Raw genomic sequence first — 15,007 nt, 5'->3', positions numbered from 1 at the left:
TCAATGAATTTGGTAAAGTTGCAGGATACAAAATTAGTGCACAGAAATCTCTTGCATTCCTATACACTAATGATGAAATATCTGAAAGAGAAATTAGGGAAACACTCCCATTTACCCTTGCAACAAAAAGAATAAAATACCTAGGAATAAACCTACCTAGGGAGACAAAAGACCTTTATGCAGAAAACTATAAGACATTGATAAAAGAAATTAAAGATGATACCAACAGATGGAGAGATATACTATGATCTTGGATTGGAATAATCAGTATTGTGAAAATGACTATACTACCCAAAGCAATCTACAGATTCAATGCAATCCTATCAAATTACCAAAGGCATTTTTTTACAGAACTAGAACAAAAAATCTTAAAATTTGTATGGAGACACAAAAGACCCCAAATAGCCAAAGCAGTCTTGAAGGAAAAAAACGGAGCTGGAGGAATCAGACTGGTACTGTCAGTGGTACTGCCACTGGTACTGGCACAAAAACAGAAATATAGATCAATGGAACAAGATAGAAAGCTCAGAGATAACCCACGCACCTATGGTCAACTAATCTATGACAAAGGATGCAAGGATATGCAATGGAGAAAAGATGGTCTCTTCAATAAGTGGTGCTGGGAAAACTGGACAGCTACATGTAAAAGAATGAAATTGGAACTCTCCCTAACACCATACACAGAAATAAACTAAAAATGGATTAGAGACCTAAATGTAAGACTGGACACTGTAAAACTCTTAGAGGACAACATAGGAAGAGCACACTTTGATATAAATCACAGCAAGATCTTTTTTGATCCCCCCCTTAGAGTAATGGAAATAAAAACAAAAATAAACAAATGGGACCTAATGAAACTTCAAATCTTTTGCAAAGCAAAGGAAACTACAAACAAGATGAAAAGACAATCCTCAGAATGGGAGAAAATATTTGCAAACAAATCAACGGACAAAAGATTAATCTCCAAAATATGTAAACAGCCCATGCAGCTCAATATTAAAAAAACAAACAACCTAATCGAAAAATGGGCAGAAGGCGTCAATAGACTTTTCTCCAAAGAAGACATACAGATGGCCAAGAATCACATGAAAAGCTGCTCAACATCACTAATTAGTAGAGAAATGCAAATCAAAACTACAATGAGGTGTCACCTCACACCAGTCCGAATGGGCATCATCAGAAAATCTACAAATAACAAATGCTGGAGAGAGTGTGGAGAAAAGGGAACCCTCTTGCACTGTTGGTGGGAATGTAAATTGATACAGCCACTATGGAGAACAGTATGGAGGTTCCTTAAGAAAACGAAAAATGGAATTACTATATGACCCAGCAATCCCACTACTGGGCATATACCCAGAGAAAACCATAATTCAAAAAGACTCATGCACCCCAATGTTCAGTGCAATGTTCATGGCTATTTACAATAGCCAGGTCATGGAAGCAACCTAAATGCCCATCGACAGACGAATGGATAAAGGAGATGTGGTACATATATATAATGGAATATTACTCAGCCATAAAAAGGAATGAAATTGGGTCATTTGTAGATACGTGGATGGATCTAGAGAGTGTCATGCAGAGTGAAGTAAGTCAGAAAGGGAAAAACAAATATCGTATATTAATGCATATATGTGGAACCTAGAAAAATGGTACAGATGAACCGGTTTGCAGGGCAGAAATAGAGGCACAGATGTAGAGAACAAATGTATGGACACCAAGGGGGGAAGGTGGCGGGGTGGTGGTGGTGGTGGTGGTGAGGTGAATTGGGAGATTGGGATTGACATGTATCCATGATGTGGATAAAATGGATGACTAACAAGAACCTGCTGTATAAAAAAATAAATAAAATAAAAGAATTAAATTATGTAAACTTACAATTAAATATCATACTAAAAATAAAAATTAATACTCAAAAGACATCAATTCCTAATTATTTTACTACATTTTACCGTGATCAGTACTCTCGTTTATGTCTATTGCATTTGTACGGGTGGAAATAGTATGTAACGGTGTTACTTTGTATCTCTTTCCGATTCTGTATTCACATTAGTAGCTTGAAATCAGTCATGATGGGGGTATTCACGCCATGGAGATGTGCAAATACTACTAATAAAACATCTTTCTCTCTCTCTCTCTCTCTCTCTCTCTTTTTCCTGGAGTGCTGGATACCACTGCATGTAGGCTTCTATGTGGGAGGTTATTCTGCACTAGAAATACAGATGTTAAAAGACCTCACTGACCTAATTCTTTAGGCTAATAAATTGAGACAATTAATTTCAAGACACATCTTTTTTTTTTAACTTATTTTTTTGAAGTATAGTTGTTAGTTTCTGCTGTATGGCAAAGTTATTCAGATATATATATATGTGTATATCTTCTTTTTCACAGTCTTTTCCATTGTGGTGTATTATAGGATATTGAATATAGTTCCCTGTGCTGTACAGTAGGAGCTTGTTGTTTATCCATTCTATATATAATAGTTTGCCTCTGCTAATCCCAAACTCCCAGTCCATCCTTCCCCCACCCTCCACTCCCTTGGCAACCACAATTCTGTTCTCTATGTCTGTGAGTCTGTTTCTGTTTCGTGGATGAGTTCATTTATGTCATATTTTACATTCCACATATAAGTGATATCACACAATATTTGTCAAGACACATCTTTTATTTTTCATTGTTTGTGAAGCAGTAAGAAAATTCCAGAGAAATTAAAGTCATAATAATGTGGTATTCATATACAGTCTTGCCTTCTCCATCTTTGTGGACAGTACAGCTGCCTGACATAGAGGATAAGGATGTAGACACCGGAGCTAGGCTGCCTTGGTTTTAAATCCTACTTCTGTTACTCTGTACTTACTTGACCTTAGCAGATAACCACTGCGCAGGCCAGTTTCTTCATCTGCAAAATGGGGACAGTGAAAAGAACTTACTTCATATGGTTTAATGAAAATTGAATTAATAGGGTCTACAATAAAGTCTGGCTCAAAGTAAGCCTGAGATAAATGTTATAGAAAGAGATACATTGTAAGAGGGGTTTGTCCGCTATCCTGATCAGTAGCAAATGCCCAATTACTTAGTAAAAAATCATAAGAACGGTAGTTCTTTTTAAATTTTTTTTTCACAACAAATGACCAAGAAGCCTGGGTTGATTTTGTGGAAGCATTTCAAGGGAATAGCCTGTTAACTGTAAAATATCCTTCAAAATGATAGCATACTTATACTTCTAGCTCAAATCTCCACTGCAAAAATCTTCATTGCCATGTGCTAATTTTTTTGTTCCTTTTGTTTTTACTGCTACTAAATACAATAACCCATGAATTCAACTCAGTAGGTGATTTCCACCATATACTCTGAGCAGTGTCTCTCTTTCTTATCACAGACCAATATTCTGGAAAATGAAAAATGTCTCCCTGCCCAAGCAACAAAATCTTCTAGGTAGAAAGACTCAGTTACATATTAGACCTAAAGGGCTACTTTTCCAATGTTCCGTATGGACAGAACACTTCCCACACATTTGACCAAAATAAAATGACAAGAGGTCGTTTAGTGCACAGCACAGTTAAAGCTACAACAGGTGGAAGAGACCGCACGGACGCTACTGGTCCTCCTAACACGTGTGCTCTGGAACAGATTCTATTGACAACTCTGTGCCTCAGTTTCTGCCTCTGAAAATGCAGATAGGCACCCTGGCTTTATTAGTTGTTGCAGGGATAAGATGAGTTACTTGCAAGGTGTCTAGAACAGTGCCTGGTACACAGCAAGTGATCAATAAATGAAAACTCTAACAATGACTATTTTTGCTATTCGTGTATTTCATAATACCCATCACTCAATGTTATTTCAGTCAGATAGTCCTGATTTTCTATGTCAGCAGTTTATTATAAACTTTTATGAATTTTCAATTCTATGATAGTCAGAGACTAGAAATGTTAATAGACACCTAACTTGATAGATTTAAAAATACTGGTTTTTTTTTTTACAATGCTACCCTCTCTCAAAAGAGCTTTTTCGTGATGATCTTACCTTGCTTTTCCAGATGTAATTACTCCAAATGGCTTGAATGTTAAGAAATTTTCAGCAGTACATGAGTTTCAAAATCTCCATGCCATGTACAAGGCCAGGATCCAAGATTTTGTTCGAGGTCATTTCTATGGGTATGCTTTTCTTCACTGAAATAAAATTAGCATGTGATGTTAGGGACCTGGGGTATAGAGAAAACAGGGTTACTAAAGTAAATGTTTATCTTTCCTAGTCCCCTTTGTACTTTAACAGAACGCGTGTGTACATCTTGTTGCTGTTGCTTTATTTCATTGGAACCTGTTTTGTTTTGTTTTAGTCATCTGGACTTTGATCTCGAAAAAACGTTGTTCCTCTTCATTGCTGGGAGGTATGAGTTTTCAAACAAAGGAGCTGACATCTTCCTAGAATCCTTATCCAGGCTAAATTTCCTGCTGAGGGTAAGAATGATCTAGAACGCCATACAGTATTTTTTTATAGGAGGACTTTCTTCTGTGGGAAGTAAAGAACTTTCTGGCTTCTTAAATAGATTTCAAAAGAATATACAACTTTGAAGACTTAAAATGACAGCTTTATTCTAAAAGTGACTTTGGTCTTTCAATTAACATATTAGGATTGCCACACTGTTCACTTGTGTATATGACTATGATGTCAGATATTTTTTAAAGAGACCCACAAGCTTATCACATATGTGCTATTTTTTTTTCAAGAATCATAAGAGCAAAATTTTATTGGAAATGCTTCTAAAAGAATATTTTTATGTTAATTTTAATTTTAACTTTTTCAATTTTTATTGAAATATAGTTGATTACAATGTTTCAGGTATACAGCAGTGATTCAGTTATACACATATAAAAAATATATATATATTTTTTACATTCTCTTCCATTATAGGTTATATATGTGCTATTTTTAAGATGACCATATAGCACCCCTTTTCCCACCTGTCCCCAAAGAATTTGCAAACAATTGAAAGATAAATATAGAGAAATCAAGCAAACAGAGAACAAAGGGAACAAAACCTCACCTTTTTTAAAACCAATAAAAACTATAATGGAAGATATGGCTTGGGTGTATGGCATCAGTAGACTTCCTAATACTGGACCTCGGTATTAAACTTCTTGGTATTAGACATCCAATCAAAGGCAGCTCTGGCCATTGCCATCCTCCCCAACCAGACATGTCTTCAGAAGAACATGTGCAACACGGCTGACAGCCAAGCAGTTTTCCTCTGTAGAACGGGGAAGACACTCACAAAACCTATTCCTATCCCAACTCACTTGCCATGCCTCTTCCTTGAGATTGAAAGTCTTGAACTGTGAAACTAGGAGAGGTCCCACCACAAAGAAACATGAAGGAGGGAAAGGAGATTCCCATCCCAACAAGGTGGAATCATTTTTTGCTCAGGAGGGTGGGGCTTTATAGGTTCCAAACTAATCCAGCAATAAAAACCTGTGCAAATAGAAGCACCGTGTCATAGCTACTGATGAAAGTTACTGGCTTAGATTCGAATCCCATCACATAAAAATATAGTGTAAGTAACAGGAAAATAGGGGAGACTAGTGTAGAAGTCCAATCTTATTGAGATACTGAGACAATCTAAACTTTCCTGAGCTCCGTACTCCTCTCCAGTGCAGTTTTTATTTCTTGGACGTAGATTTAGCCTTGCCTAGAGCAGACATTGTACCAAGTATGCTAAAAGATTTACTAAAACCACATTAATAAAAACCCAAGCCTGTAAAATAGGATTGAAGGTCAGAAAGATTATTCAAGAATAAACTGCAACAATCTTATTTCACAGTATTTCCTGATACGTATCTAATTCAACAAGCTTTACAGGTGGACTCACAACTATATCAAATATGTATTGTGTTTAGGGACATTATTAATCAATTTATCCATACCTTTATTAATTATTCACTTTATTCTTAGATGTCAAGAAAAAGCCAGTTTCTCTTTTTCTAGACATCAAAGACAATTACAGTCTTTGGAGAAATTAAAAGAAGGCATTCTCTTTCCATATAGTACATTTATTCTTTAATGGCACATTGGCTACTTGTGGGGTGAGTTTCCTATTCTATGGCTCCTGTAAATGTTCAAATAGAATATCAGGTCCTAGAGGGCAGAGACCACAGATTAGATGGTAAAGTGTCCCACATTCAGGAGTGAGTCGTTTCGGAATACAAAAGCATTCATCTGTTCACAGTTTTAAGTTTATGCTTTCATTCCCACAGCTGTTTGGCTTGACATTTCCTTCTGAGAAATTCCAGGTCAATGGTATTTTTTGGAATAGGAAAAGTAAGCAGATTGCAGAGTCAAAAAAACACCGGTTGACTCCCAGTTTTGCCAATAACCTCTGATAGGAGCTCAGACAAAATTTTCAAACTCTTGTGCCTCTCTTTTGAAATTAATGAGGAGCGTGATAGCTATTGTGCAGTTATTACCAGGCTTGGGTTAAGTTATGCATTTAAAGCACCCAGCACAGTTCCTGCCACACCAAAAGTTCTGGGCACATGATCGTTCCCTTACTTTAGGACTAAAAAAACCAAAATGCAACATCATGAGAATCAAGACGTTTAACAGAAAAATGTAAATAATCTATTTGTGCAAATCCATGTAAATTAGCTATAAGAAATAGAATAAACCCAAACGAAATCCTCATTAACTTTCTAACCGGAAAGTTTAAAGAATATTAGCTCACATTTATGTTATTTTTTTAACCACAGAAAAGCACAGTGATATCAATAGCAATTGCTCTATATTTTAGATGATCGATGTCATGAAAATATTCTATGTGTGGATTTTTACATTGTTAATTGACAAATCTTGATTGAATGCCATATTTAAATTAAAATTTCTGAAAAAGCCTCAAGACAGTGGGTGTAATTTTTTTGTCAATCATAAATAAGTATTCTTTTTCCTCTCAAGATATTCAAAGCACTCTTTTTCACAGTTTAAGGTCCATCTGTCACATGGTTTATTTTATCTTTGATAGTTGACTCTGTTGTGTTTTCTAATCCTTCATTAGATACATAAAAGTGACGTCACCGTGGTGGTGTTTTTCATCATGCCTGCCAAGACAAATAATTTCAATGTGGAAACCCTGAAAGGCCAGGCAGTGCGAAAACAGCTGTGGTAACCTCACATCTTGTACATGTTCTCAAGCAATAGACCTAAAGGGATTTTTTTAAGTGCATGATTTCTGATCTATTTCCTTAACCTGTTTTTTTTTTCATTAAGATTATTATAGCACACATACTACTTGGTTCTCTTGTCATTGGGCTACTAAATGTTAGATTATGTCATGCCTATAAAACTGTGTTAATATAGAAACATTGGAATGAGCTACCGTGGAAGGATAAGGCCTCTATAGCTATTTTTAAAGATGGGTTGAATTTAAAACAAAATTTTATTATGGAAATGTTAAAACATATGCCAAAGTAATGAGATTAGTATAATGCTCCCCTACCTGCCCACAGCCCAGATTCAACAATTATCAGTGTACTCCCGATATTACATCGATACCTCCATCCACTCCCCTTCCCTTCCCCCCCTCCTCCTGATTATCATCAAGCAAAAAAATGTTACATTCTCTGCACTGGTAAGGGTGTTCAGCTGCCTCAGCTCTGGAGGTTTTAACTCAGGCTAAACTGGCAAATAGGAAAAGAACAGAAGAGGTGATACAACAGAGACCTGTAATTTCAAAGACTGCACTGACAGAACAACAGCACTGTCATGGCAAAGAATGACTTAAAATGGTGACATTGTTTAAGTAGTGAATCTTTCTGCTCATACAGGGACACTGCACATTCTGTGAAGGAAAAGTTTGGAAAGAAACTCTATGATGCATTATTAAGGTAGGTGCTTGGAACACTGAACACTTCAAACATTTAGGGCTTCACTATTCAGACTTAATCATTTAGGCATTGTATTTATTTTGTTCCAACTATAAAGGAATTAATAGCCTTAGAAGATGTTTTACATCATGTGAGCAGATTTTGTTTAATCCTTCATCTGACAAATATTTGTAAACAGTTTGCACAAATGAGAACATATTTATATATACAGATAGGTTCTAGGTCAATGGAAATCTGATTAAGGGTTAATATGTCAGTCTGAAGCTGAGGGAGATTTCATGAGTTTTTTTTTTTTTTAATAATTTATTTATTTATGTTTGGCTGCATTGGGTCTTCGTTGCTGAGCCACGCCTTTCTCTAGTTGCGGCGAGCAGGGGCTACTCTTCTTTGTGGTGCGCGGGCTTCTCATTGTGGTGGCTTCTCTTGTTGCGGAGCATGGGCTCTAGGCGTGTGGGGTTCAGTAGTTGTGGCAAACGAGCTTAGTTGCTCTGCGATATGTGGATCTTCCCAGACCAGGGCTCGAACCCGTGTCCCCTGCATTTGCATGCGGATTCTTAAACACAGAGCCACCAGGGAAGTCCTTCATGAGATTTTTAAGTCAAACTATATATTGACTTCATGTATATTAAATATATATTTACTTATATATTAGATTAACATATATTTATTAATTAACATATTAAGTAATGTTAACTAACATTTACTTAAGAAGTAATATATAGTATTTAAATAAATAATAAATAAAATATATAAAATGTATAAGTTAAATAAAAAATCAAATTAAAATGTATTATAAAATAATAATATGTACAAAATATATGGATTTTGTTACAATATGAAGGGAAAGCTGTGCTGTCTCCTGAGGCATGGTGGCAGGTGTGCATCATTTCTTGTTACCAGTAAAAATATCAACTTATAGGTGGACAAGTTATGGCCACCGTAGAACACAGGGCTTAGGGGTGGGCAAAATACAATGAGAATGTCCTCCTGATCATCAACATGAATGCTTCAAAAATTAATTTCAATTTTCTTTTATGCTAGCAAAGGTGTTCTTTCATCAAACTTTAGGAATTCGTGAGCTTCATCAGGAAACTTTGTTCGCTTTACATTTATTTTTAAATTGCTTGAAACGGTGTCTAACACATAGGAAGCACTCAGTTAGTGCCAGCTGTTTTTATTTTTATTATTAAAACTGTTTTCCCCACAGAGGAGAAATTCCTGACATGAACAATATTTTGGATCGAGACGATCTGACAATTATGAAAAGAGCCATCTTTTCAACTCAGGTAATAAAGGAAAAAGTGCCCATCACTTCGCATAGTTGTTAAAGTCCATTTAGATCAATATCTTAATGCATTGGAGTGGGCTGATTTGGGAAATTTTTAAACCTGAGAGCTAGAAAAGTCATTGTTAGGTATTCACCTAAATGACACCTTTGTAAGTTCTCTTTCTTCAGTGTATTTACAGTGATCCTTTAAAAAAATCTCATGGCACTTGTCTTTGTATCTATTTTAAAAATTCATTTGGAACCAATATGTCCAATTGAAAAGCGATGTATATTGCAATGACACCAAAAATACCTCCTAAAGTTTCAAAAAGCATAGACTTCGGAGTTACTATAGAGAAAAGGTGAATGTTTCTCAGTCGAGTGGAATTATTATAAAAAAGGAAAGATAAGTGTGTTAGGCTTGTACGGGAATCTTGTCAATAACAGCGAGGCATCAGAGGACAGCCCCGTAGTGGGAGCCAGCAGAGTAGCTCATCTGGAGTCAAGCTTCCAGGACACTTACTCCAAATAGGTCCCAGGAGCGCTCAAGAAGTCTAGGCTTTTCATAGAGTGGCTGCGGGTGAAAAACACAAGTACCGTGTGTTCACAGTGTGGGAAGGAAGTTCTTTACCCTGTTATCCTCCTCTTAGTGGCATGAAAGACCTTAGTGGCATCTCAGACCAGAAGGCATGGATATCATGTGGCCAATGACTTATTGTTGAAATTAGTCACATTTGTTAATTCTTTTCACAACTGACATTTTCTTCTCTCTGTTCCTTCAGCGGCAATCTTTGCCCCCGGTGACGACTCACAACATGATTGATGACTCCACCGATCCCATCCTCAGCACCATTAGAAGGATCGGGCTTTTCAACAGCCGTACAGACAGAGTCAAGGTACAACTAATTGTTTACGTGGGGCACTTCAAAATCATACAAAATAGATTTTTGAGAATTTATTAGAAGCATCCCTTTTTGGTTGTAACGTCTATCAGAAATATTGTAAATCATATTTTGTTTCCTGTCTTGAGCAATTCAAGAATGACTATTTTGGTATCATTCTTAAAAATTGAAGACTATTTATGGCTTTGAGTTGTAATTTAGCTTTCATTTTCATTGTACAATACTGTCAGTAAGCATCAGGAAATGGCCTCATTTTTAATGAAACACATATAGTCTAAGAATTGATTTAATGAATGAATCTCTGAGATTAACATGAACTGTCTTTGTTTCTTCTTGATAAAGTTCAACTTAAAAGCAGAGTATGAGGACCTTCCAGTTTCAGAGAATGTGGCTAATGATGGCTTTATGTAATTTTCTACTGACCAGTTCATTCTTTTGACTCTTGGGTTTCTATGATGATGAGGGACAGGGTTAGGTACATGAATAAGACTTGGTTTCTGCTACCGTGGAGCTTAATCTCTGTGATGTTTACTGAGGGCATGTCATGTTCTAGGCGTGGTGCTAGGCATGGGAGACAAGGGTGAACGTGTCAACAGATAATTGCTTATCCTTACTCACTTCCATTCACCAGCATTCAAGATCAAGTAGTTGCAAGTTTTTACCAATCTTTTCAAAGGGAAAGGTCTCACTGTCCCTTCTTTCTTTCACCTTTAGCAGATCGTATGAGTCCCTTCATACCTGCTTCGAATATCGATTTTGACCCATTCTTACTTCTTTTCCTTCAGATTCTAGGGTTTTTCTAGGATCTTATTTCCTCCCACATTCTGAGGAAATGGGCCCTGTTTACCCTTCTTCATACTGTAGGCTTACTAGCTCCTTCCCTTGCTGTCTACAAATATTTCTTAAATTTTTCCACATGAAAAAACAAACTTTGCCTTAACCCTGTCTCCTCTTGATGTTTCTAAATGTATTTCTACTCCTCTCTGCAAAGTTTCCTGGGAAAATATAGTCTATTCTTAAATGTATTTCTCATCCTGCACTCACTCGTTAATGTAGGTATGAGCGGATATAATGGAGACAAATTAAGAAGCTACTGCAACAGTACAGGTGAGGGATGCTGAGGGCCTCTTCCAAAGGCCTTATCAGAAGTGCTGGAGAGAATGGAATGATGGGAGAAATGGTTGCCTGCAGAACAGACCATACTTCAGTGACCAGTGGACACTGATGGTGAGAAAGAGGGAGAAGGCAAGGCTTCAGTATGTAACCCATACTTTCTAAAAACTAAGGAAAGACTTCAAAAGAAGTTGGTTTGAGGGTCATGTCACGAATGGAGTTCAGTTTTTGATAGATTGAGTTACGTGTGAGATAGTCAAGTTGAGATGCTTAATGCGTACTTAGAAATCATAGGTCTGGGGTTTATAAGGACAGTTGTGAGGGGAGCTATTGGCGTGTGGGCAGTAGTGGAGACCAAGGAATGACGACCCTGCCATGCTAGAAGACCAGGTGGAATGAATGAAGAAAAGTGTTGACCCAAGGAAACCTCAAGAGTTAAGAGGGGGAACTTCCCTGGTAGTGCAGTGGTTAAGAATCCACCTGCCAATGCAGGGGACACGAGTTCGATCCTACATGCTGCGGGGCAACTAAGCCCGTGTGCCACAACTACTGAAGCCCGTGCACCTAGGGCCTGTGCTCCATAACAAGAGAAGCTACCACAAGGAGAAGCCTGCGCACCTCAACGAAGAGCAGCCCCCGCTTGCTGCAACTAGAGAAAGTCCACGCGCAGCAACGAAGACCCAATGCAGCCAAAAATAAATAAAATTTAAAATTAAAAAAAAAGTTAAGAGGGGATTAAAAAATGAAAGTTCAGGAAAAGAAAGAAAGGGAAAAATATCTCAGAAATCAAGGCAGGAGAAATTTTCATAATAGTAGGAAGAGCTCGTAATACAGCATTAAGTGATACAAGCTGTGTATAAAATGTTCCATATTGTGTTAACCCTTTATTTCAAACATATTCTACACACCCACCCACCCACATATTGTGTATACTGTCCTGTGCCATAGAATTACGGGTGATTTTTGTTTCTCATTTGTGTTTGTGAATTTCCAAATTTTCAACACCTAGTGCACCTATAATAGTCAGGCTGCACATTTTCCCCTGGAAATGCAGGACTGTATCTGCCAAGGATGCACCACCCTTTATGTTTTTCAGCAGGATTGGATCCACAGATCCAATTGTGTTAACACTTACCTGGCTTCATTCTCATGTAGTTTACCCGAGACTGGTCCTTCTCAATTTTTTGTCTCTTGGAAAGAAAATAATGGGAGCAAGAAAGCCTCTTATTTCCCTGTCGATTTCTGTTTTTCTCAGAACCTTTCATGTCACATCCATATCTAAATTTGTGAATCTTCCTCTGATGATCTATCTGTGCCTGGCACTTATAATGTACAATAAATGCAGATTGATGTTTTAAAAATTGTGATAACAGTGAGGCAATTTCCTAGGAATGGACGAGTAACATTTCCTAAACATATTAAACAACTTCATACCTCTGTGTACTTGCTGATATTATTTTCTCCTTCTGAAATAACCTTATCTCTGTTATTTTAACAATTCTTTTGGGATCCAACCTAAAAGTCATCTCTTCCTTACACTTTTCCTCAATAGACATTTGTCTACTCCAGACAGAACAATTGCTGCCTTACCTGTATTCTCAAGACACTTTCTATCTTCTGCAATTATAGGAATTATCACATTGAATTCTATATATTTTAATTTATGTGTCCATTTCACCAGAGACTGTGGGTTCTTTGAGGCAGTGATCATGTCTCACCTATTTTCTAAGTTTTTTTCCTCTGAGAAGCAGACACCAAGACAGGAGTAGATATGAAAACACTTATTGGCAGAAATGCCTGTGAAGGGTAAAGAGGTTGAAAGGAAGAGCAGGCAGGGAGGTGCAGCCAGATACAAGGAAGAGAGAGCAAAAAGGAAGGATGAGATAGGAAGAGACTTAGATTGCAGCACAGTTTTAAAAAAGTCTCAGCCTTATTATCTTTTTATTTTGCAGAAAGAAAAGTCAACTGTAATGAACAAAACACTAGAATTCATAAAAATTAGCAACTACACAAAAAATGTACGCACATAACCACACTATATATAGTGACTCATAAAGGGGAAAAGCAATGGTCCAAAACCACCCAATATGGCTTGTCAGTTAATGGAAGGAAACACACACACACACACCCCACACACGTGCGTGCTTATGCACCCATAAAAACAGTTTTCAACAGTACACTCAAACTACAGCTAACACAATTTCAGAATTATTATACAGTGCTCCTTTCGTTTTTTTTAAGATTTTTTTGCTGTGGGTCATTTTTAAAGTCTCTTTTGAATTTGTTACAATATTGCTTCTGTTTTTTATGTTTTGGTTTTTTGGCCGTGAGGCATGTGGGATCGTAGCTCCCCAACCAGGGATTGAACCCGCACCGCCTGCATTGGAAGGCGAAGTCTTAACCACTGGTCCGCCAGGGGAGTCCCCTACAGTGCTTCCTTTCTTAATACTAAAGATTCTTATTTGGGTGTGTGTGTGTTTTGGTTTACTGTTGACTTATTTTAAGTATCGTAGTGTTCTTACATACATTTTCCTTTATTGAACAACCTTTTCTTTGTGTTTCATCTTCATGTGTCCTTTCCACCTACCAGAAGTTTCAGGTTGGCAGGCAGATGGGTGCCTTACTCTATGAACAATTAAATGCAATGGTTTTAATAGGGATTTCCATTAATAGGGATAGGGATTTCCCCAAGCAAAAGTTACCCATTAAAGGAATCACCCAGTGGGCAGAAATGGGTTGGCGCTAGTACCCATCCCTGCTGGTCTTACAGGCTAGGAGCAGCCACTGTGATGGATGCACAGGTGAGGCACTTAGGGCCATCAAGTCAAGATCCCCAGGCCAGGATCTCTTGAAGGAAATCCGAGTGGCAAGTTCGGGGCTGCCACACACATCTATAAAGGTATGTGAAGTCCTTTATGACTGTACTCACGCTGCCTGGTTTTAAATCTCTGCCACTTATTCAATGCGTAAGTTTACTTAATCTACCTGTACCTCAGCCTTCTCATTTGTAAAGTGGTGGTCATATAGCCCCACTCATGGAATTGTTGGGAGGATTAAATAAACCATAGGTACCATGTTTAACACAGTCCTTGGCACAGAGTAAATGCATAATAAATGTTAGCTTGTATTAGTACTAGTCCAGTCCCTGGCACTTCATACTCCATATATTTTTAGAAGTGTGAACAGAGTTTGATTAGAGTAGAAGACAGAGGATTGATTTTTACCTGCAGGATTTGATAAAATGTTTTATAAAAGAGATGATATGTTAGCTACATCTTGATAGATGAGCACAAGTTCATCAGCAAATAACAGAGGGGCGGGCTCACCAGGCCAAAGGAGTAGATGAAAAGGCACAGATATATAAAAAGTCCATGACTTATATAGAGTGAATGGAGAAAAAAGTTGGTCTCATACAAATTGTGTTTATGCACTTAAACTCATGAGCATTTTCAAATATTCACTGATTAATACCTTAAAGCAAACACACACAAAAGAAATAAAAGAATAGCCCCTTTCATAGAAATTGTGTTTATGCAGTTAAACTCATGAGCATTTTCAGATATTCACTGATAAATATCATAAAGCAAACACACACAAAAGAAATAAAAGAATAGCCCCTTTCTAACAATATACACTCAAAAGCACTGAGATAGACTTTGGTCGATTCAGAATTAGGTATTTCATTTTATTAATAGCATCCTTTAAAAGCATGACAGTAATTCAGGGCCTGTGCTAATATAAGTACCTATTTGATCATCTGCATATGTTTTTTTTTTTTTTTTTTTTTTTTTTTTTTTTGGGGGGCCTCCCTCTGTTGTGGCCTCTCCCGTTGCGGAGCACAGGCTCCGGACGCG

General features: G+C 37.3%; 1 protein-coding gene across 1 annotated transcript in view; it reads left to right on the top strand.

Moving 5' to 3' along the window:
- The window catches only part of GYS2 (glycogen synthase 2), a 61,186-nt gene that overhangs the window by 32,687 nt on the left and 13,492 nt on the right, over positions 1–15,007 (top strand). The window contains exons 6-11 of the mRNA XM_007127987.2: positions 4,034–4,151; positions 4,334–4,454; positions 7,043–7,149; positions 7,812–7,871; positions 9,079–9,157; positions 9,921–10,034. Coding sequence (XP_007128049.1) covers positions 4,034–4,151; positions 4,334–4,454; positions 7,043–7,149; positions 7,812–7,871; positions 9,079–9,157; positions 9,921–10,034 — 599 coding nt within the window. The remainder of the gene's footprint in view (positions 1–4,033; positions 4,152–4,333; positions 4,455–7,042; positions 7,150–7,811; positions 7,872–9,078; positions 9,158–9,920; positions 10,035–15,007) is intronic.

The sequence above is a fragment of the Physeter macrocephalus genome, chromosome 6 (genome assembly GCF_002837175.3).
Source record: "Physeter macrocephalus isolate SW-GA chromosome 6, ASM283717v5, whole genome shotgun sequence".
Lineage (NCBI taxonomy): Eukaryota > Metazoa > Chordata > Mammalia > Artiodactyla > Physeteridae > Physeter > Physeter macrocephalus.
The sequence above is the reverse complement of the archived record's forward strand: the minus strand, read 5'-3'. Positions and strand labels throughout refer to the sequence as shown.